The sequence below is a fragment of the Haplochromis burtoni genome, unplaced genomic scaffold, assembly GCF_018398535.1.
Source record: "Haplochromis burtoni strain Fernald_Lab_line unplaced genomic scaffold, NCSU_Asbu1 Contig_79, whole genome shotgun sequence".
In the NCBI taxonomy this organism is placed as follows: domain Eukaryota; kingdom Metazoa; phylum Chordata; class Actinopteri; order Cichliformes; family Cichlidae; genus Haplochromis; species Haplochromis burtoni.
Window position 1 is genome coordinate 1,013,472 of NW_024582440.1, and position 23,550 is coordinate 1,037,021.

Consider the following 23,550-nt stretch of genomic DNA (forward strand, 5'->3'; position numbering starts at 1 on the left):
CCCAGTCCTTACAATGGAATAGGCAGGTACATTTTCCAGAGAATCTACCCACAAACGCACAGCGCCCCAAGGCAATCTAAAGAAGGAGAATGACTAATTGCCTTATGCCCGATGTATGATTTAATAGTTTTCATGGATTTGAAATTGAATGGGTGCTGTCAGTGGGTTCAGTTTTGTAAGGCATTAAATCCTTAGAGGACCTGTTTGTTGCTGAACTACTTTTAAAAATTACAGCTTTCTTTAAACTACAAAAAGTCCCGAGAAATACAGGAAATAAAAAGCAACAGTTTCATATCTGCTGAGAAAAAGTGCCACAGTCACCTTGGGGCAACAACTAAACAACCGTTTATTAAAGGAAACAGTTGAGTACAAACATACACACTTTAAAAATCAAATGTCCTTTAATTTTTTTAATGAAAAGTCAACTTCCATTTGAGTTACCATTTGTTAGACTTCTAAATATTTAATCAATTGGGCAACACGATGCCTCATTCACATCAGACGAATGCTTCTGGTCACAAATCCTGAGTCACTGCTAACAACTAAAGTGTCTGACCCTTAAATTCATGTAGACCATTTTACTGTTCACAGGAAGTGATGTACCTTTAACTTCTCAGCTTTAAGGACTCCACCCACACATGCTTAACTCACAGCAGTGTCTGTAGATTGTCAGCTCTGCTTCTGGATCTGTGGGATGGGGGCAGAGCAGATGCTGTGACAGGAAGTTACAAACGTGGTCCAGATGTGAGGACAAAGACCACCTCCAACCCAGCTGGAAAACGTGGACGACTAGAGGCGGTGACTGCAGACTAGATGCAAGATCCACACGTGGAAGGAAACCGAATCACACATTTATTCTTGGGATCTTTTTTTTTTTTTTTTTTTGCGTTTTTCACAAGTATGACTGAACCAAAGAAGAATTTTTATTTGTTCCGGCTGTCTTGTACATCTCTGTAACTGTAAAGTCATTTTTTTCAAAAACTGAAAGCCACATTTGAAAGCAATAAAGAGAAAAAAAAAAGAGTCTGTGTTACTAATTCTATACTTAATTCTTAGTTAATAACATGTATACGCCCCCTAGTGGTGCAACACAGGCCAACGTACAACAACAACAAAAAAAATCCTGCCAGGAAGCCATTTTTGTATTCTGTCAACAGTGTGGTTTTATTAATCAGTACACTTGAATAGAATTATCAAGTCCCAAGTCAACACTGACAAGAACTTGAAAATATACAAAAGACTTGTATGCATGGAACAGCATTCAGATAAAAAGTTTAATCTTAGAGTAAACATGATGCACAACCTTCCCAGCATTGATGGATATCTATTTGGGAACCTTTTAAGAACATATGTAGACTAACAAAATTAAAGACCAGCAGAACTTCTTTAGCAGGAAATGCCAATAAATTGTCCACTTGGAGAACAAAAAGAAGAAGATTTTTTTCTTCTTCTTCTTCTTTTTTTTTTAATTTTTTTATTTTTTTTACACAGGCTAATTTTCCATATGTTCTTTTGGGTTACTTTTTTTTAGTAATCCATTAATAGTTTCTCCTGTCTGGACTTCAGGTCTCCAGTGGGCTGCGTGCAACATGCGGGACTTTTAATGCATCTCCCATCTGAAGTTTTACAGCCCATTAAAGGCCGTCTCTAATCCTCCTCTTCCTCTTCATCAATTAAGACCACGCGTCTTCTCTTCACAGGAGCAGAGATGTCCTCCTTGTCTGAATCTTCATCGCCATTTGTATCCATAGCCGCTGCAGTAGCGGAGTCTTTGTCTGCAAAGACAGCAACGTGTGAGCAAAATGATGAAATGAAATGAATGAAGCTCTGTCATAATCAAACACCAGTGAACCCTTCAAACAAGCAGGAGCACAATACCGTTCTCCTCGTCATCGTCCAAAACTCTGCTTCTGTTTCTTTTAGTTGAGGTGCTGTCCTGGGAACTGATGTAAACATGGATATTTAAAGAGTTAATCCTCTGAGGATTTTCGCCTTATGTTTACTAGTTAATAAAAATCATAGGATGAGACCTCACCTTTCATTTACATCATGTGTGTCATCGACAGGAGCGGCATCTGACTCAGGAGCTTAAAAAAAAAACAAAAAACACAACAACAAAAAGCCCAGTATGAACACAAGTCACATCAGTGTAATTACTGCTCCATCCCCGATTAACGGTACACATGCAACTTCTTAAATGCTTGAGACACTAAGTATTTTACCAGCATTGCAGCCATTTCCCATCCTGATTCTAACGCAGCTGTACTGCTTTGCCCAAACTGGCACAGCAGAGGACTCTCATCATAACATGTGGTTTCTGACTTTATATTATGTGCACCCTGCTTTTTTCTAGCAATTTCAGATGCAACTACAACAAAAACATGTTTGGCATAACTTGCATAAATAAAATACAAGGCATAGCCAAAATATACCCAATACAACATAGCAGTGCTTCACAGACAAATGATAAAACCTCTAAATAGTATAGGAAGCACATTCAACATTAAAAATTAAACTGAGTTTTATATAGAGAGTAGAAAAGAAGTCATCATCAGTGCAGCTCTGAGACCAGGAGTCACCATGGCAACAGGTAAATAAAGAGCAAAGCCTCCATTTAAAATCTGGTGGATTTATCTTTAAAAAAAACACAACAAAAAAACCAAAAGAAAAACGAGGAAAGAAAAGTGTCATTTTAGTCAGTAATACCTGTTAAGTTGAATTTGTACTAGATGAAGCTGGAATCCTAATTTTACATTTATTTTGTTTTTGTAAATCAAATTATTCAAACATAACTTGACAGGGACAAAGTGTAGGCGACTCAAACTGAGGATACAAATCTGGAGAAACAGCTAAGACAACGTTTACCGTTTGATCTTTGACATTAGTTACCAAGAGAGCAACAGATAGATCCGCCCTCAAGTCCCTTGACCTTGAGATTCGGGGTCACTGAAATGCAAACTTGTCTGAGATTTTTAGCAGATACAGGATCAAAATCTTTTCAGCCTCATCTTCACTCAAGTATTCACATTAAGTCTGAGATGCAGCTCTTTGACCGATTATAGTACGACACATTATAACCGACGATTGATCGGTTATAAACTTATGGTACAGTAAAAGTGCCAGTGCAGGGAAACTGGCTGACAGTCTGACAGCTGCATTAATGTCCACAGTCACAAAGATGGAGACTATTTTATTCTGAGCTGATAATAAATCACTGTCTCCTTCTTTTTAGGTATTCTAACAACTAAACGATTAAAAAGCGCTCATGTGAGGGAGTCAGGGAAACTCCGTTTGTTGAAATAAACCTGCCAACAACCAGGTTTAGTTCACAGAGTCTGCTAAGTGACTCAGGGATGAACATAAAATCCCAAATTTCCCTCATCTCACGGTTAATAAACTCAGAGTCGTTGGCCAAACCTGCTTCCTGGCATAAGGCCCAGCTTCCACTTCTTTGGTTTGTTTTATATTCAGTTAAGTTTCCACTGTCTAGACTGCAGACCTCCAGAGGGCTGAATTCACCCCCCAAACCACTTTAGGGAGCTTTTGTTTTTCTCAGCTCCTGTCTATGGCTTTTACAGTATACTAAAGATGGCAGCTAATCCTAATCCTCAAACCATCTTCTGTCTTTGCTTCACAGGAGCAAAATGACCCTCGATTTAATCTACAACATCTGCATTAGGCAGCTGAATTCTTTTTTTCAAACTTAAAGCTTTGTTACTTTTTTCCTAAACTACAGATGCAAACAAACAGTGGTCAGTTCTTCACAACCTATGAGAACAATGCTATTGTAACAGATTAAACTACTACATTAATTATTACTGAAGGTTACTGCTACATTGTTGGCTATGTGACAAGCCAAAGTGCTGTAAGCTGTAATTAAATGGTTTCATCCTAGACAGAAAATAAATCTGCCACATATACCTGCATCCTCAGCGGTGTATCGTTTCCTCTTGCGTGCAAGCAGCAGAGCTCTCAGGGCCTGAGCTCTCTGTTCATGAGACGCGTCCTCCTCTTCCTCCCCACGGGGTTCCTCTGCTGGGCTCCTGGTCCCATCTTGCTCATCATCATTTTTAGGTTTGTCCTCCTCAGGGCTGAGAGTTGCAGCCGCACTCCGGAGCTGAGATACACTGATCTTTGCAGGGATTCTCCAGAAGGACTCCTAGTTACCAAAAAAAACAACAACAACAACAAAAACCCTTTTCAACAACACTCACCTCAAGTTTTTTCTTTTGTATTTAATGTAGTTCTGTGTCATTTCTAAATATAGATTTCTCTAATTCAGCCCAAACTACAGTCGCACAAAACAGATTAGGAGTAGGACTACAGCACAGAATAATGTCACATGACTCATTTGACAGTGAAATATCACTCGCATACAAGCACACACCTGTTCATTTGCAGGTGCTCGCATTCCCAATTTGCGCAACAGTCGTTGGAAGCTCTTGTTTTCCATGGCTTCTTCATTTGACTCTGTGAACGGGGCCAGTGGAACAGGCTGAGACAAACCTGGGAAACGGACCACAATCATTTCAATATCGCGCCAAATAAAAGTAATTACAACATGCTTTAAACGCACTGTGCAGCATGCATCCATATCTTATATCTTCCTAAAATCACCAACAGCAGAAAAAAAAACAATGTCTGGAAAATGTTTTTTTTTTGTTGACAGATGCACTCACCGTCATTTTCACGATCATCTGCTGTTTTGTTCAGACAATTCTGTAGCCACAACAAAGGTCCAGACATGCCTATGGGGGGAAAAAAAAAATCCAGATTTTAATATCTTACTACAAACATTAAATCCACATCATCGCATTACATGTTATCCATTCATCCTCTCTGATCAGTGAGAACACAGGGGCAATCTGGCCTTTGTCTCACCTTCCTGTTTCAGAGCATACACCATTTTCTCTACATCAGGTCTCCTTCCTCCTGTAGACTGCATGCCTTGGCTCCTCCTGCCACCATTTAGTGGTCTTTCACTTTCCTGCTTTTCAAGGTCCTCTGCCTCACTCTCCTCAGACTCATCCTCTTGCTCATATTCATCATCTCTGTCCACAGGATCATCCTGGGTGCCTTGTGCGAGTTCAGCCAAGAACTCTTCTTCAGTCTGCATCAAAAAATGAGTTTAAATTTATTAAGAAATTGACATTTCTTCAAATATAATTCACTTCAATTCAATTCAATAAAACTTTATTGATCCTGAAGGTTGACCCCAAAACAAATCATATTTGTTCTGAAGTTTTTAATCTCTTATATTTTAAGCATAAAAGACTAAAGTAGCTACCATTCCTTTTCCAGTGCTCTTCCCGTGAGCACTCCGACTTCTCTTCTTATACAGTTCTCGTCTCTCAGACACCAGGCCCATGCTGAGCAGCTTGTCCACCACACGTGCTCGGGAGCGCTTAGCAGTGAGCTTCTTCATGATGTTACCCAGCACATCTGTGAAAGCAGAGGTTTTATCAGTCAAAACTGGACACACATACTGTGAAGCATTCATGCTTAATTTACTGAGATTGGAACAGAGGACTGAGATGAAAGGTAAAATTTAATTTTTCTGTCATGCGTTTAAAAATAAGAGAATATCTGTTACCATCAGAGTCTCTGTACTCCTCAAACAGCATCTGCAACTCCAGCTCTTGCTCTTCAGTCCACAGAACAATTCCAGTACCTTTCCTTTGAATATGACAAAAATTCTTTAACGGCAGCCTTGTTTAGTGTACAGTGTATTATTAGTTTGCATTACATCCTTCATTGAAAATAAATCAAGTACATACTTGGGTTTCTTCAGTTCTTTAGCATTGCCCACCAGGCGCATATGTACCAGCTGCGTCACTACCTGACGCCGAGTGCGGTTGCTGTTGCTTAGTAATGGCAGGAGAGTCTCCACTATGTCTGGCACTATGCACAAGAGTCAGCAGTCAGAAGCTTCATGTACAAGTATATTTAGTAACTTATAACAAGTTTTGGGTGTAATATACTCTGAAGTAACACATTAATGTGGTCACATTACTTTTTCAGTAACACATCACTTACTTAACTCAGTAATCATGTCACAGTTAGAATTATGTTGTTATGGTGCTCCAATGGTTCAATTATTAATAAGCTGGTTTGACAGTCAAAAATGAATTAAAAAGCTATTTCTATGTGTACATATTTCTACAGTAGAACTGCAGTAACAACTGCTCTAAAGTTACTTTGGGTGATTTCTAAATTTGCTTTGATTTCAAGCAATAAAAGGTTTCATGCGTGTTATTATTAGGATGTTGATTTATGTGTGTGGGACTACAGAATAAGATTTATTTTAACTGGCAATTATTTAACTGTGTATTTCAGGCCAAGTTATAGAGTAACACAAAAGGATGTAACAAATACTGTAACAACTTAATTTCTACAGTCATTAAGTAACTCAATGCATTACTTAAAACAAAACAAAAGAAAATCCCCAAAAGGAATAAGTAATATTTTACATGTTGCATTTTTTTGAGTAATGACCCCAACACTCCTTATAAGAGACAAGAAAAGATGTGCAAACAGCAAACAAAGCCAACCGTCAGAGTCACGGTGCTCCTCGTAGAGTCTGCGCAATTCCTCTTCCTCCTCTTCAGTCCATGCTGGTCTCTTTTCCTCTCTAACAGATTCACAACAATGACATGCAATACTTCAAATTATGGACATAAATACATATGCATGCTTTACATTGTTACACATATGATATGACACATGAACCGTTTTCACACATGAGCGACGAGAAAGTAATTGGGCACACAAGGGGCGCTGCCTAGAAACATGAGATTATTCTCTGTATTATAATGTCTATAATAGTTCAGGGCTGCAGTGCACATGTGAAAATGACTTTACATGAACACATGTATTAAGTCTAGGTAAACAGAACCTGAAAAAAGAAAAGCACCCACTCTTTGGTGTAGCCTTCTGTCATCTCACGCACAGCTCCCACATTTTTCCAGAACAGCAGCTCCACATACGCTTTATTGTTCTGTGCTGCCAGTGAAACAAACCGCTTCACTAAATATTTGCCAAGAGTCACTAGTTCCTGTGATGGAGAAGAGGAAAAAAAACATGTAAGCGATTGTGTAATATCTAAGCTTTATATCAACAGCTTGCAGAAGAAAGTGTTCTTTTTAATTGCTAGATATCTGACATGCCAGGTGCCCTCCGGTGTTATCAGTCACAGAAGCTTCCCTCACCTGAATGTAACAGCGTCCCCTCCCTTTAGTGCATGTTCTGGCTGCACACCAGGCAACCTTATTTTCTTCTACAAAGAGCGCTTCAGACATAACTGATTTATTATCCACCGTCAGGGTAGTCCCTGAATGTGGATATTCTGGTATCAGAATTTAGCATCGGTAGGAACCTCCCATAGTGAGCTATCTCACACAGATGTCAGAGAAACTTAACTAGGATTACCAAACGCCTTCCTCCAGTGTTGTTACCCTACCTGGTAAGCAGCTGCAGCAGGGTCATTTAAGATTTTGTTGAAAATGTGGAAAACTGACAACTGGAAGAGCAGGGCGTCCATTTTAAGGTCAACAGCCAGGCGGTGCAGCATTCGAGCAATGCAGTGGTTTGTGTGTGGGGTGTTTTTTGAATAGGATTTCAGCAGGAGAAGGTACGGATGAACAATACCGGGGTTGGCAAATCTGTAAAGACCAAGAGAAGGGGCAAACTTCCCATAAGGAAAGTCACAGAACTGTATGCAAACAGACTCTAAGGCAACATTTAGCATGGATTACAGCACAGATTTGCCACAAGTTACTTCTCACCTCTTGATGAAGTCTAGAAATTTGAACTCTGTTTCAGAAACCTGGACGGACTCCAGCTCTTCCTCTTCCATCTCTGGCCCATCCTCCTCCTCTTCCTCCTCCTCCACCACAGCAGTTTGAGATGACCCTGAAGTCAAAAGCAAAGGTTTGAATCCTGCATGGAGGCTTTTGCACAAGAATGATAAATATACATTTCAATACTTACTTGGCAGTTTGGCATGGAGGATCTGCTTAAGGAGTTCCAGTTCCTCTTCAGGTTCCACATCAACTGAACCAAACACATCTCCCTCTGGCCACACCTCTCTGAGCATGACAAGAAAGGGAAAAAAAACCCCATTTTCCTAACTACACATGCCTGCTTAGAAACTTAGGATAACTGAAAGAAAAGTCTAATTTAATAATTGAATAAACAAAGTAATTGTTAACCTTTAAAAACTTCTTCTAGAAAAGGCATTTTTCGTATCCACATGATTTCAAATTGAGTCTCTAATGTGGTTAACTTCAGAAACTGTAAATTTTAAACATTTTGCAGTGGCCACTATAAGATTTAATTAAAAAAATAATAATAATACTGAATTTTACTGACCTGGCAGCACGCAGCAGCCCCAGAGCTTCTGGGCCCATTCGAGCCAGCAGAGCATCCTGCACTCTCACCATAGCCTCAGTACGCTGATCCTCAAGGGGAGTCTCAGACGTGGCATCAAATGGCACTAAGCTTTGAGTTAAAGATTCAGACAACTGCAAACAGAGGACAAGAGGAGACACTGAGCGTGAGCAAGTTTGTCACATCGATATGTTTTTGACATTTTTAAGACCTCTTGTCTAAAATCAGCTCTGAAACAAAGCTTTCTCTCTGCTACTCCTGATAATAATATTATAATGTACTTACAATGCAACAATATTGGAGTGTGAGTGTGTGTGAATATAAAGCACGTAGACATAGATAAAACAGCTATATGGATGTGAGTGAGATCAGGTGCCTGAGAGCAGAAAGGACTCTGAATGCTCACATGGTGTAGAAAGGTGCTTTTTAACTACCAGTCAGGTCTATAAGTTTCTAGATAATGGTAAATTAGTTTGTAACTTTCCAATTTCATGTTTCTACATAACCAAACAAACATCTCGAGGCTGAGCTTCACACCAACCTTAAACCCTGCACCCTTCAGCTCTTCCTCTACAATCTTCCAGGTCTCCTCCAGGGCCTCTGGACTAGTTTCTGGAGCTGCCTCCTTTTTCTTACCATGAGACTTTCTCCGCTTCACCCTCTTCCTCTGAAGAGTTAACAGAGCAAATGTTAACATTAAAAAAAACAAAAAACAAAAGCAAGTGAAAATAAAATAAAATAAACAATAAAAACAAAGGTGAATCAATTAGACCAATACGGCAAGGCCGGGACGGTCCATTTGGTAAAGTAAATCCGTTGGGCATCTTTCTTGGCCTTTAGACAATAATTCTGATGGCAAAAGAACCAAATGGGACAGGCGAAAAAAAACAAACATTGCAAATTAAGCACAAGAACTTACCTGCACCATCAAGCTTCTGCGGCCTTTGCAGAAGCGCTCTAACATTCGCAAGAAGAGGTGAGTTGACTCTACCAGGTCTTTGAGGTAGGATTGAGGTTGCTTGGTTTCATCATACTTTCTCAGCAAGGTCAGGAAAATCTCTCTGTACTCCATCAGGTAAAATATGTTACCTAGAAAGTGAAAGTAAACAGATGAGACAAACTCTTATAATCAGCCATAAACAAGAATTAACACTGGGGATTGTCTTAGTGGTATACACGGTTGTGGACAGAAGTTTACATCGGCTCACGATGGGCATGAATGTTGTGGTTATTTTTGGATTTTAACAATTTCTGTGAGTTGTTCTTTTTCCAGGTTGGAATAATTCTACAGTATGTCTTGGGTGAATAAGTATGAATTTATATTTCAAACATATACCACTAATATCTGGCTCATATTAGTAACGATCCTCTAGCTGCTGATTTGAGGGGAAGGTGAAAAATTTGGAGGTAGTCCTCCTTGTTAATTATTCCATCCACTTTGTGCAATGTACCAGTACCACTGGCAGCAAATTAAGTCAAGTTTGAAGACCTTACCTTCCCTCCTCCATACATACCTCTTGACAGCGCAATCTCTGTCTCATCTGACCCTAAAACTTTTATCCAGAAGGCGTTTGGCTTGTCTCTCAATTGATGGTGATGTAAAATCCACTTCACTGTGGACAGTGATGCTGGTCTTTCAGCAGTTTCTAGTTTATGGCAGGCTTGAACCTTGAGGTTCCTGGGTTGTTCCTGACCAATTTCCTCTCATCTGAGGGTGACAGTTTGGGTCTTGTTCCAGACTTTGGCAAAGTCTGAATTACTGATCTTAGAATCTGCAGTTGTTTAGAAATGGCTCCAAGAAATCTTCCCAATTTGTGCAAATCTACAATTCTCCTTAGCACGTCTGTGAAGTTCTTGGACTTCCCCATTGTACTTAACAATTGTCAATCCAATGAGTGCTATCAAGCAAATCCTTTTCATGCCAGTTGTACTCAATCATGACCATGAGCGAGAAATTAATAGGCCTTGGTGAGTTGAAAGTCACTGTAAAACCTTCAGCACCACTTGTTAAAAGAGTGTATTAGTGGTACATATTTGAGACTGTTTGTATACTTTGACCCTGCGTGGTTCAGAGAAAATCCAAAATAAATTAAAACTTGTGAATCAAAGTCTTCTTTTTTTAAATCATTTAAGATTTATGCTGTACAAAAGCCCAAATTTACCATGACATTCATGCCCAAATGTCTGATCACAACTATACATATGCTAGAAGACCATGTGAAAAACTGTTCACCTTGAACAAAAGTTATATATAAACTTTTAAACCTACAATCTTACTTTTAATGACGCTGGAACTCTGCCGGATGCTTTCATCCTGCGATCTGTCCATCTCATTCACAGTTAGCAGCAGTTCTTGATATGCCTTTAGTGCCAAGTGCATCCTAAAAGGAACAAATCGCAGCAGTGTTGGGCCGACTCAAGTATTCGATTCCATTAACCAGCTTCTAAACGATCGCCTTACCTGCGGGACCAAGAAGTGGCCTCTTTCCGGTCTGTGAGCAGCATCTCATAGTAGTTGGTAATGTTGCGCTCAATAAAATGAAACGCCCGGATAGACATGGTCTCAGAAACTAGGTCGGCACGGAAACAACTGCCTCTGTTGAAAGCCATGAAAAAGCTGAGTGCCCACAGGTAATAGGTCTCATCATGTTGCTGAGTCTGCTCACGAATGAGGCTTTCCTGTTGAGAAGACATAGACAAAAATCTGGTGAAAACAAAAAACCTTAGATGCCCTTTTTGGATGTTTTCGATGGTTTTAGATGTCGAGGTAAGAAGCATCTTCCTGTTCACAAAAAACCATTTTAATAATTTAGCTGAGAAAAACTTGTGTTCAGCATGTCACTGTGCATCTATACAAAAAAATAAGACACATAACAGCGGCCGACCTTAACGAGGTACATGAGTCGATTGTAGCAGTTCTCCAAGAAGTCCACACAAAACTCTCGCAGGAAAAGTCGAACATTTAAGGCCGAACGTCGTTTCTCCCCACTTTCTTGGGCCTTTCGATGCCTCTTGGGAACACGTCTCACTGCTTTGCCAATGTCGTGAGTGTAATTTTTGAACTTAAAAAAATAAATAATTAAAACAGACACAATAAATTATTTTCTCTTAACACGATCTCTTAATGGAAAGATTTCATAACGGAAATTGAACAGCTCACATTCTGAAGGTTCCTGTGATAGATCACATCTTTGTCCCCTATTGCCTTCAGTCCTTGAACAACAAAAGACCCTCCGAAGCGAGAGTGTCTAAGAGGAAAACAACAGCATATACATTGTGTCTCAGTACTCAGGATGCTATAGTGTTTTTGGGAACATTTTTGCAAGCATATAATGACATTTATCCATCCATCTGCGCTCATTCTAAACCAACTTGTTGCAACTCCACCATGTGTCTTAATGCTATGCTGACTTTTGCCATGAAACTATTTTTTACTGCAACTCTTCTGCAGCTGCACCTCACCCAGAAGTATTCCTAGTTCACAGATACTTCTAATGTAATACACATTATTGTAAACAGTCCCGAATTGCAGCAAGGAAGTGATTTTGACTGAGAAGGTCAGAGGTTCAAGTTGGAACCCTTGTTTACCCAGGACCTCCAGCCCATCACCACTTGAAAATCTATGTGCATTTAAACTCTTCTATAATTGGCAACGGTAAACTTGGCACTAAAGAACATCTGTGTGTCTGCACCTGGTCCCTCTCTGTAAAGTGCGGGAATGTTTCTCTGCATGCTCCTTCTGCCTCAGTGCCTCCAGCTCATTAGAGTCCTTCTTCTTCTCTTCTGCTGAACGAGCATGGCCGGCACTCACCAAAGCTTCTGGAGTCTGTAAAGAAAGAAAACAACAACAACAAAAATAACTAAACCCACTGAAACAGAGAACAGCTAGAACATTTAGATGTGCACTCCCAAAATGGATCTTTCTGTCTAACCTGGTCTCTGAACATAAGGGAGATGATTTCCAACACATGCATACTCCACTGCTGCTCACTCTGTGCTGAGGCCAGGAACTTGATCAGGTCATCAAAGCCGCTCATGTGAATGGCCCACAGCACTTGATCATGGACACTGGCATCATCATCCACTTTCTGCAAATAAAGGATAAAAAGAGAGAGATTAGGGATGGGAAGAACTTGCACTTATATGGAATCAGCATAATTCTTTTTTAAGTCAAACCTTCTCTTCACTGGGGTTTGCAGGTACATGAAGCACATTTCTAACCAGCAGCAAAATCCTCTCTATCAGCAGGTTATCTTCTTCCTGTCTCTGCTCCCAGTCCTGAGTGACCAAAGGTGAGGATGCAGACAGAAAGGCATGAAGAATCAGAAGCATTTTAACTCTGAGTGGAAACTGCTCAATGAAAACAAAAATCTGAACAAGTGAAATACTCACAAGTTGTAGAAGGTTGTACAATGTCTCACTCAAGATACAAAACACACTCTCACTGGCAAATGCCTGAAAATTAAAGATAATGATAAAGTGGCAACAGTGATACTTTTATTGTGTGCTTTATAAAAACATTGTCTGTAAATATTTTGTTTGTAATTACATAAAAACCACTTTTTATAAAATCCTTGCGTTATTGCTCTTCAAATACCTCCTTATAAGCCTGCAAATGAGATGTCACTTGCAAAAAGTGATGCCTGAACACCGGGTCATCTGGGACTTTACCAAAACAGAGCATGGCAGGCTGCGTGAGGTTGACCATGAGTCTAGAAAAAAAAGAAAGAGAGATTTTAAGTAACAGATTGTTTTTTAAACCAACTGGTATTGACAGAGAATCAAATTTATTAATTTTCTAACAATAATGTGTCACCATAGTAACACATGTTACACGAATTGTATTAAAGGACAATATTACTATTTTTATTTGTCACTGTCACTTACCTATCAATCTTTACTCCAGAATCACAAAACATATCACATAACACAAAAATAAGATAAAAAATATACCCAAACAACCTTCGCTAAAATACAGATGAGCATATTTATATATATACACATATATTTTATAGATGAGACTTCTCAGGATTGGTACCTGATGCAGGCATCAAATAAGGCTTTGTCCTGTCTGTGCTGAATGATAATAGGCAGAAGGTCATTCTGTACAATCTGGCTTTCACCCAACTGCTGCCGGACATCACGGGCGTCATCTTCATGGCGTAAATAGCGAATCAAGTCTTTCACGCTCTCTGTAACATAGAGACACGGCAGCTGTGAGAGGACTGTTCTGGATCAAAACAACAGCTACATATATATTTACACTTCAAATAGGACTCACCTAAGCAATCAGCCTCCTTGTGATAGGTGTCTCCCTCCAGATAACCTAGAGCACTGCACGTTGCCAAAAGTTCACAGTTCATCATGAATAAGTCCACACACCATCAGGGTGCCTTGAGGTCCAGGGGGTCAGCGTAAGTGACCTAAAATTGTCAGAATAATCACAAAAGCTCAAGCTGAAATAATTACTCCTTACAAACAAGGTTAGCAAAAGAGCGTCTCAAACGTGTCCTTGAAGTAGATGGCCTACAGCAGCACTGGGTGCCACTCCTGTCAACTAGGAAAAGGAAACTGGAGCTACAATTACCACAAGCTCACCAAAATTGGGCAAAAGAAGACCTGAAAATGGTACCTGGTCTGACGAGCCTCAATTTCTGCTGCGGCATTCAGACAGTAGCGTCATAATTTGGTGAAAACGTGGTTCAGGTTGCTGCTGCTTGTGTAATAGTGTAGAGGATATTTCCTTGGTATGCTTTGGACCCTTTAGTACAAACTGAGCATTGTTTAAACAACACATCCTACGGAGTTATTGCTACTGACCATACCTACAGTGAACCCACCTTCTGATGGATGATTACAAGCAGGATAACATCATGTCATAAAGCTCAATTATCTCTAACTAGTTTCTTAAACATGACACTGAGTTCACTTTCCTGAATCTAACACAGCATCTTTAGGTTGCGGTGAAACAGGAGATTCTCATCGTGGATGTAGTGCCACCAAATCTGCAGCAAATGTATGATGCTGTCATGTCAATAAAGACCAAAATCTCATAGGAATTTTTCCAGGAGCTTGTTGAATACTATGAATTAAGGCTGTTCTGAAGGCAAACGAAAGTCCAACCAGGTACCAGCAATGAGTACCTAATAAATAAAGCGACACATTTTTCCATATACCTACTCAGCTGTGTTTGACTTGATGACCAACCTTGTTAAGTGTGTGTCGGTACAAACTGAGTGCAATCTCGCTTTACTACAATTACTACTACTTATTTACAGGACCTGCTGAAGAAAACTGACTTATGTTATTGATGGCATATTTAGAGCTGTATACTATATACTTATAATACTACTATGCTACTATTTCTGCTAAGACTGCGGTCTTCCTTCAGATCGGTAACCTTGTGTCAGAGCAGCTACCTTAGGTTTTACGTTTCATACAGTATAAAGAAAGTAGAAACAACTTACTTATCTTCTAGGTCGTCCAAATGTTGTTTCAGTCTCTCCTTTTAAACAACCACCAGCGCATTTGGCGCTGTCTTTTCTAACTATATACTGCTGTTTTCCACCTGCAGTCACACAACTGCGACAAAAGTCTCGCGCCAAGACCGCGAGCGAAAACTCTGGAGGCGGATGTAGAATGTCGTCACGACGTGAAGTAGCTATGCCCTGATTTTTGCCTTTCAGGTAGCGCCTTTTTAAGTTGGGGACTGAAAAAATAATGTACACCGCTGACATGGCTGTGTTAAGTTTAAGTGAAGAAGCTTAATACAGAGATTTGAGGCAGCAGGAGTCAAGTATGGCGGAAGCAAAGTTCGCGAAATGTGTGGAAAACAGCTGCAGTCTGCGATGAAGGTTCGCCTGGGAGGTGTCACTCAGGGAAAAGGAAATATAACAAAGGGTCCTGTGTGATGGATATGACCGTGTGCAAAAATGCTAAGAGTTGCATAAACTAAACTATTAGAATTTATTTTAAGCTGTCATTGACTAATACCTTTGTGGTCTTGCTCCCAGCTACACCTCAGCTCTCTTACTACCCGATTCACGTACATACTAAAAGTAGCCAGATCGATCCACATATCGATATCATGGATGCTAAATATTGGTATCGGAACTAGTAGCGTAATAGGATCGATAGTTTGCATCTATCCTCTAATTTTATTATGCAACCCACTTCACACATGAAAATTGCAAAATGCAGGTTATGGAGAGACACACAACAACAACACTGATTTGCATGGATGGTGTTTATTTTCACGGATGACTTTTATTCTCACATACATATTTTTTCCTCAGTGCCAGATACACACGGCATTGCAAAGCAAAATTCATATTTTCACTGTCAGAATTTCCTATTGTATTTACTAATAATCCATGTATTTGGTGAATGGTGATTTGCACAGTAAGAGGACAGCAAAGCTTCTAAAACAAATGCAGACATCTTGATTTGTTCTCAGTCGGTTTTTAAGGTTTGTTGGCCAAAGGGCAGTGTCAAGCAGTTTGTTAGTAAGGCATTCATATATAGAGAGAGATATTTATACAACACAAACAACTAAAATGCTGTACATAAATGATGTAGTTTAGGGTGTGGTTTAATACTCTGCTACAAATGTGAGATCATCTTAGGATTGCACTGTAAACCAAGGCCTCTGCGGTTTGTTTATAAAGGGGTTTTACTGCTACAGAAAGCAAAAGTGTTTAGCAAAAATTTGGGTGGTTTAAATAGCACCAGATTGACACTGTCTAAAGGAATTCATCCATGGTTGCACCTATGCTGAGAGACAATTTGCTAAACAGTGAAACTCGTAACTAGTGAGAACGAGAACTACAGTTTACAGATCGGAGTTTGTTTTTCTATTTTTCATCAACATTTTCAGTTTTGTTTCTATCATGGCACTGGCCTTCATATTATGTAATGAGTTTCTGTCTACTCATCCCTGTCATCCTTGTCAATTGCACCAGAATCTCTATCTTTCTCCCTCCTGGATTCCTTCAGCACCTAAAGAGGAACATAATATCCAGGTTAGTATAACTTTTCTATGCGATGCATACTAATATTGTCGTTGTGTTACCTGCCAATGATCAGTGTTGTGATCTTTGGTAAGCAACATTTTTCTATAAATCGCCTTACCTCTCCATCTCTAGTCTCCACTGTCTTTATCACGACAGTCCTCTTGCCCATGCTATCCGGAGCTTTTTCATAGTCTGCAAAAAGGTTCCATTAAAATGCTGCTTAGATTTTAACATTTAGATATATGTGCACTCACGAAAAGACGAGTTTTACTTTTGAGAGATTTATTAGAAAAGTTGAATCATCTTGTTGAATGACTGAAAGAGTTTATTACTGGACAGTGATAAGAGGCAAAGTTCTGGGATTCTAGGCCCCCTTAATCCTAGAAGTAAAAGAACCCATTGTTTTAAATGAGAATCCTAGATTACTTTTACATCTGCCTCCGGCATGAGCCTCTCCTGTTAGAATAATCAGTAAAAAGATGAGCTTTTCTTTTGGAAAATGTTTTCTGTGATAAAAGAAGTCACAGCACATTTTTATTTCATTACAATTTGTGCCAGTGACTAAGCCAAAGAGAGCAGGTCAGAAACAAAATGGGAATTCTTACAATGCTGAAGAAAGTGAAGAGTAATCAAATGGTTACAGCTTTAATGGAAAGATGTGAGAGAATTTAATCTAATATTTGACTGTGAAAAAACCCCCAACAACTGTAGCTTACCTCCAAGGTGATTGCTCATGCCAATATTGAGGATGGGAACAGAAATCCTAAACAGAAAAATAACATGATGGTGTTACAACGTGTAATAAAAAGCTAATTGTTTTGTTGCACTTGAGTTGTACCATTATCTGGGGCTAAGCTTTGAAGAAACAGTTGATACTGACAGTGTTGGGGAGTAACGGAATACATGTACCACCGTTACGTATTTAAAATACAAAATATGAGGAACTGTATTCTGTTACAGTTACCGTTTAAAAAGGTGGTATTCAGAATACAGTTACTTTGTTGAAATAAATGGATTACACTGCGGTACTTTCCTGTTTCATATTATCGCGGGTCAGGACTGTTTGGGTTTTGTTTGACAGCTGTTCTGTTGTTCCAGGCGGCAGCGCTACGGTTGCCATGGTTACAGGGCGACGCTCTCTCTCTCTCTCTCTCTGCGACTGTGTGTTTCCTGGGTGAGAGAGCGCCTTTTCGTTGTTGTTGTTGTTGTGCTAAGCTAACAGGCAGAATGCTACAGGTATAGCTCTAAAGAATGTAGCATCATGGGCAGTGTAGTCCGTGCTGCAGGGAGAATGGACTGCCATACACGTTATGGGTCTGTGAGCGCGAGGAGGGAGAAAAAGGAGTGGAAAGGTACGAGTTGTCATCGAGGAAAAACGGGAGCTGGAAGCATGTAAATATAATAATAACCACTGCAGCCAAGAAGAGTGCCTGACAAGCCCAGTTGTAAGTAAGCTATTAAGACTCGACTGTACACCGTGTTCATGTTTTCCTCCAAAAACAATAAGTTCCGTTGGAGCAGCCTTTCAACGCCTCTCTCTGTCTCTCGCAAGAAAAGTTGACCCACACAACAAAGTGAAGCTATTTTTCGGCTACGAGCCGACAGGGACCCCGCCATATTAGTCAGAGGTCCCTTTACTACAGTTCGGAGTCGCGGACCTTCAGTAATAGTAATAAATCACACAGCAATAGTACATTCACGTTGTTGTAAAAAGCATGATAATATATTAAGTAATCCAAAGTATTCAGAATACGTTACTGTCATTGAGTAACGTAACGGAATATGTTACAGAATACATTTTGGGGCATGTATTCTGTATTCTGTAATGGAATACATTTTAAAAGTAACCTTCCCAACACTGGATACTGACCATGTTGTTACTAATGAAGACATGGACGCAGCATGTTCTCGCTCACCTGCTCTCCTCCCCCTCCAGCAGTTTGCGGTAAGTGGCAATCTCAATGTCCAGAGCCATCTTGACATTGAGGAGATCCTGGTACTCGCGAAGGTGGCGAGCCATTTCCTCCTTCAGGTGGCGGATCTCATCCTCCAGCCTGCCTATATTATCTTGGTAGTTGGCTGCCTCATTGCCAAATTGATCCTCCATTTCACGCATCTGCCTCAGCAGAGCTTCATTCTGAGAAAACAAAAACCCCACATTTGGACATCATACTTTAGACGTCCATCCAAAAACATCTCGACTGCTGATACTTGTGTATAGTACATTATGATAGATTAATGCCATCTGGTACTCCAGCTTACCGTGTTCTTCAGTGCATCAATTTCACAGTTAAGAGACTGAATCTGCCTCCTGGACTCGTTAGCCTCCTGCTTGGCCTGCCTCAGTGCATCATTGTTGCGCTTTGCAGACTCAGTCAGATCAACAAACTGAAAAAAGCAAAAGATGAAGTACACACACAAAAAAATACTTATATACTTGTGTATGGCCCATGTATCTTTCTCTCTGCCTACCTTGGACTTGTACCATTCCTCAGATTCTTGCATATTCTTTAAGGCAATGGTTTCATATTGGGCTCTGATTTCCCTCAGAGCACCAGTTAGATCAGGCCTGGAGCTGCTGTCCACCTCCATCTTCAGCTGCTGGGTTTGGACACTCACTTGTACATCCTGGATTTCCTGATGACGAATAGAAGCACATAAAAATTGTGAAAACAGTTTTCCTTCTGCAAAGATGCTTTTCAAATTCTTTTCCTCAGTGAGAAACATCTGTGTAACCCTCCATTAATACCACACCGGAGGCCGGGTCTCACTGATAATGGCTAACTCTTAACTCTCAACACTAACAGGAACGTCTCTCACAAATCCTTGCATATCCAATCCTGGAGTGTATTTGCCGGTCATAGCATATGGCTGCCCCTCATTGAATCTGCTTCTTTCAGAGGTTTCTTTCCTGTAAAAAAGGGAGTTTTTCCTCCCTACTGTCGCCAAGCGCTTGCTCAAAGGGGGTCGTTTGATTGTTGGGTTTTCTCTGTATTATTATAGGTTCTCTACCTTCAAATGCCTTGAGGCATCTAATGTTGTGAGTTGGAGCTATAGAAATAAAATTGAATTGAATTGTTTAGTGTTATATTCACTTAAGTCATTTAATCTGATTATGATGATTTAAATGCGAATTAAATCATCATAATCAGATTAAATGATTTAAATGACATTCAATCACAGAGGAATTACTTATTTGGAAAGAATGTTACAATTTTAGATCTCCAGAAAATATTCTGTACTTTGATAAGTGAACCCTGAAAGAAAGAGGGTTCACATTTTTACAAATAGAGAGAAGTGGGGTGCTGTGATAGGACCCCTTACCTCATCGTGGATTTTCTTTAGGAATTCAATCTCATCCATCAGAGACTCAATCTTCCTCTCCAACTCCAGACGAGACAGTGTGGCATCATCCACATCCTATAAAACAATGGCAATGACAGACATAAATAAAATGCAATAGAAAACATTCAGTGTATGTGTGTTTCAATTGTACAAACATCTGCACCCTGAGAGGATACAATTTTTATATAAAAACATGCATTAACTAAAAAATGTACACAGGCTCTTGTGTGCACTGGTGTGGATCAATGCCATTTTAGGAATCTGCCCTGTAATGTTACTGTGGCAGTATTACATAAGTATGGGAGGTGGAACAAAGCTTGTCCATTGTGACCTGAAAGGGGACACTATAATCAGTCACAGTCCACTGAGCCTGTTGTTTACCTTGCGGAAGGCAGTTAGGTTATTCTCAGCATCTGCCCTCTTCTGGGCTTCTTCATCCAACCTAAGAACAAAATGCAATATTTTCAGTAATGATCGATGACAGGTGGACTATTTCCAGAATACTGTCCGAGTCAAAGGTTGCAGGAGGGCATCAGCTGGCAAAAAGCTTTCTGGATCAATTTGTTAATTTGTTGTGTTGTAAAAAGGATTTTTGGGAGTGCGCCCACTGGGATCAGCTGCTCTTCCTCTTGGCTAATGTGGCATCTCTGCAGTTCAATAAGGTCATGCACTCAGAAGGGTTATGCAGACATACACACTTATAATTTTTTAACATATTTTTTAAATCATTACACTAGTGAAGCTAGTTTACAGTGATAAAACATTAAAGAGTAGAATTTGCGTGATATCAGAAAACATTTAAATGAATTATAGGTTTCTGCTTATTCATTGGATTTCTTGTCGAACGTATGTTAAAGTTCTATAGTCCTTGACCTAAATGCAGAACATCTAAGTTTGCTTCTGCTAAGTTCTTCTGGGCTGTTAGTGTCTGGAAGTGCATGTGAAGGCAGGCCCATCTATTATGTCAGACAGAGGTCTTACCCGGGCTGGACATAAAGTAGATTAGTGGGTCCTGCTCCCTCATCTTTAATTCATGTCGTGTTACACAGGGTCTTTTGTCCTAATGGGGTCTCTGGCACCATCCCCTCAGCACACAGAGGGACACTGAAAATACACCTAATGGAGTCATTGAGTCACATTGATTTTTCCTGACGCTATCCTCACCACGCCTGACACCCAGCCTCTCTTCCTCTGGTCCCATTTCCCCTCTCTCTTTCCTCACTGGTCCTCACCAGCCCCTCCCTGTGTCCGATTTCTCCATCCTTCTCCTCCCTCCTCTTGTCTCCCTGTCTGCATGAATTCTAATGTGCATTTGTAAAGCACTGTACAGATTTGGCATTCAAGAAAACTTGACATTATTTGGCATCACAGTGTCACAGATTTTTTTTTCCTTTGATCTCTTTGCTTTTGTTAATAGACATTTTCACCTTAGTTTTAGTTACTCAGTCTTTCAAGACATTTATATATAACCAGATATGAATTGCAGATATGATACGATGCAGCCTCCTGTGTCCTCTGTGTCATGCTGCTGCTTTTGTGCCACGCCCAACCTCACCCTTTACACGAGTCAAGTAGCAGCACAGCAGATTCTCTGTCTCCTTTTCGCTTAAAATGGGAGGAAAGAAAACTAGATAATCCTATCTATCTATCTATCTATCTATCTATCTATCTATCTATCTATCTATCTATCTATCTATCTATCTATCTATCTATCTGTCTATCTGTCTGTCTGTCTGTCTGTCTGTCTGTCTGTCTGTCTGTCTGTCACCTTGGTACCAACCTTTGCTTGAGTAGGGCCAAGTCTTCTGCCAGGTTATCCCTCTCCAGCTGGTATTGGTCCCTCTCTTTGCCGATAGCATCCATCTGGCGCCGCAGCTCCCTCAGCTCCTCCTGGAAGAGCTCAGATGCACGGTTGGGCTGCCCGTGCTGCTGCTGGCCCTTGAACTGGTTGAGCTCCTGCTGCAATGCACCATTCTGCTGTTCCAGGTATCGCACCTTCTCAATGAAGCTGGCAAAGCGGTCGTTGAGCTCCTGCAGCTCGGCCTTCTCATTGCTGCGGGTGGTGAGGAATTCCTGGTTGATGGCTTCAGCCAGAGTGAAGTCCACCTTGTCATAGGAGAGGCGAGGGGGCTGGGGGCTAGGGCGGGAACGCTGTTGGTGGAAGGTGGTGGATCGGGATGTCACCACAGGTGACATCGAACGCATGTAGCGTCCCGCAGAAACAGGCATTCGAGAGGACACGGGGGTGTAAGAGGACATGGCGTGTGGGCTTCCAAAGGTGCGCCTGTAGGAGGTATGCACTGAAGAGTGGCTCATGGTTGGGCTGGTTCTGCTCTCTGCCGCTGAGGATAGATGGAGTGATGTAGGCTTCAAGAAGCTTGTGAAGCAACAGGACATCAGACTGAAGAGATCTGAGGGTTTTTATGCACTCAGGCTAGTTGCCCTATGAGCATCACACCTCCCCCCTCGCTCATTTTCCTCACCCCACCCACATGAAGCCTTCCTTACTCAATCAGTTATCAGCACACCAGCTTTGACCACTCCCTACCCTTCAGAGCCCAGCACAGAAAGACTGCCTCTTTCTGTGCTGTCACCAATCCTCTGCCTTGCTCTCTGTCTCGACGGTACCATCCTTTTAACCAGAGCATTTGGCAGAGAGCCACAGCAGCTTCCACAACACTACTTTAAAAACTAAGGTCTCCTCACTCCTGCCCTCCTCCCCTCTCTGATTTTTGCACTCGCTGACATCTTGAACTCGTGTTTTCTCTGTCAGTTTTAATTTCTTATATCTTGCCAGTAACAGTGCCAGCTGAGGATTTTGTTACCTGGTTCTCAGTATAAGAAAATGTGAAATTCTATTCTTAATTGAATCACATAGGTACATTGATCTGATTCTTTCCTTTCCATTTGTCTCCCTGCCTCTCTCCTCTTTGTCTCTCTCTCCTTTTATAGTAATGGGATACTTTATTGATATTCTGGGCGTCTGGGACAGAGCCATGACTCTGCAGTTATACTATCCATTTGAAATGCACTAAACCCAGTAATCCCTGTTTGAGTATGTCAGAAAACTCTGGATTTTTGTATCTCTGGATTGTAAGTTCATGGAAACACTGGTCTTGCAGATGGAACAGGTGACATACAGTGACTTTTGTTACAGCAAGCTCACAGAGTCTGTGATTTACCAAGAACAAATGATTTCTATTATACTCTAATGCACCAAGCCAATAAAGTGCAGCTTCCCAGAATTCTTCTCTTTAAATTTGCTGTTTTTCCTCCGGGTGCAGACACAAAAATAAGCTACAATAGAACAAATATGTGTTGCAAGTATAAAGTGTAATTGCAAGGTTGCAAACTAAAAAGTCATGATATCCCACTGTGCCATTTAAGAATATTAGCTCAAACTGTGAAATCTAAGTTATAATTGACGATTACATGATAAGCACACGGCACTGCAACAACTATAAAAAGTATGACTCAGTCTGGCGTAAATATTAAGCATTAAAAGAAGATTTGAGGCAATGCCTTCAGATCTCTCAGCAGTCTCTGTATGTGCCTGTTTGTGTAAAGCAATTTTAAGCGAGGTCTGCAGACAGTCCAGCATAAAGTTGATGTAATACAGAGCATGCTCTGTGTCGACTGGGTGTGGCACTCTTTGTGTCTCCGGTGATGCTCAATACCTCTGATAGAAGCATAGCCATTCAAGTGATTACATATGTTACAACACACATGTGACACAGTCTATCATGTTATTTCCTCCTTCTAACACATATACCCACTCGCCGTTACAAATAAGTCAACAGCCTTT

General features: G+C 40.5%; 2 protein-coding genes across 2 annotated transcripts; both read right to left on the bottom strand.

Moving 5' to 3' along the window:
• Positions 1–499: 499 nt before the first annotated feature.
• On the bottom strand, positions 500–15,022 carry timeless (timeless circadian clock). The gene is made up of 30 exons (XM_005924797.3): positions 14,856–15,022; positions 13,670–13,811; positions 13,427–13,580; positions 12,986–13,100; positions 12,781–12,843; positions 12,565–12,666; positions 12,321–12,476; positions 12,081–12,214; positions 11,549–11,636; positions 11,274–11,450; positions 10,850–11,067; positions 10,666–10,769; positions 9,308–9,477; positions 8,930–9,055; positions 8,371–8,522; positions 7,990–8,087; positions 7,785–7,911; positions 7,460–7,661; positions 6,918–7,054; positions 6,552–6,631; positions 5,778–5,901; positions 5,594–5,676; positions 5,288–5,442; positions 4,882–5,110; positions 4,680–4,748; positions 4,388–4,506; positions 3,922–4,159; positions 2,036–2,087; positions 1,879–1,943; positions 500–1,775 (listed from the first exon to the last, which is right to left on the bottom strand). Exons 2-30 carry the CDS (start codon positions 13,752–13,754, stop codon positions 1,648–1,650), a joined length of 3,750 nt encoding a protein of 1,249 aa, XP_005924859.1. The 5' UTR covers positions 13,755–13,811; positions 14,856–15,022; the 3' UTR covers positions 500–1,647.
• Positions 15,023–15,619: 597 nt separating this feature from the next.
• Positions 15,620–22,207, bottom strand: prph (peripherin). The gene is made up of 9 exons (XM_005924796.3): positions 21,526–22,207; positions 20,127–20,187; positions 19,725–19,820; positions 18,873–19,037; positions 18,663–18,788; positions 18,317–18,537; positions 17,117–17,163; positions 16,519–16,592; positions 15,620–16,386 (listed from the first exon to the last, which is right to left on the bottom strand). The coding sequence occupies exons 1-9, from the start codon at positions 22,140–22,142 to the stop codon at positions 16,315–16,317; spliced, it is 1,479 nt and encodes a 492-aa protein (XP_005924858.1). The 5' UTR covers positions 22,143–22,207; the 3' UTR covers positions 15,620–16,314.
• Positions 22,208–23,550: the final 1,343 nt, after the last annotated feature.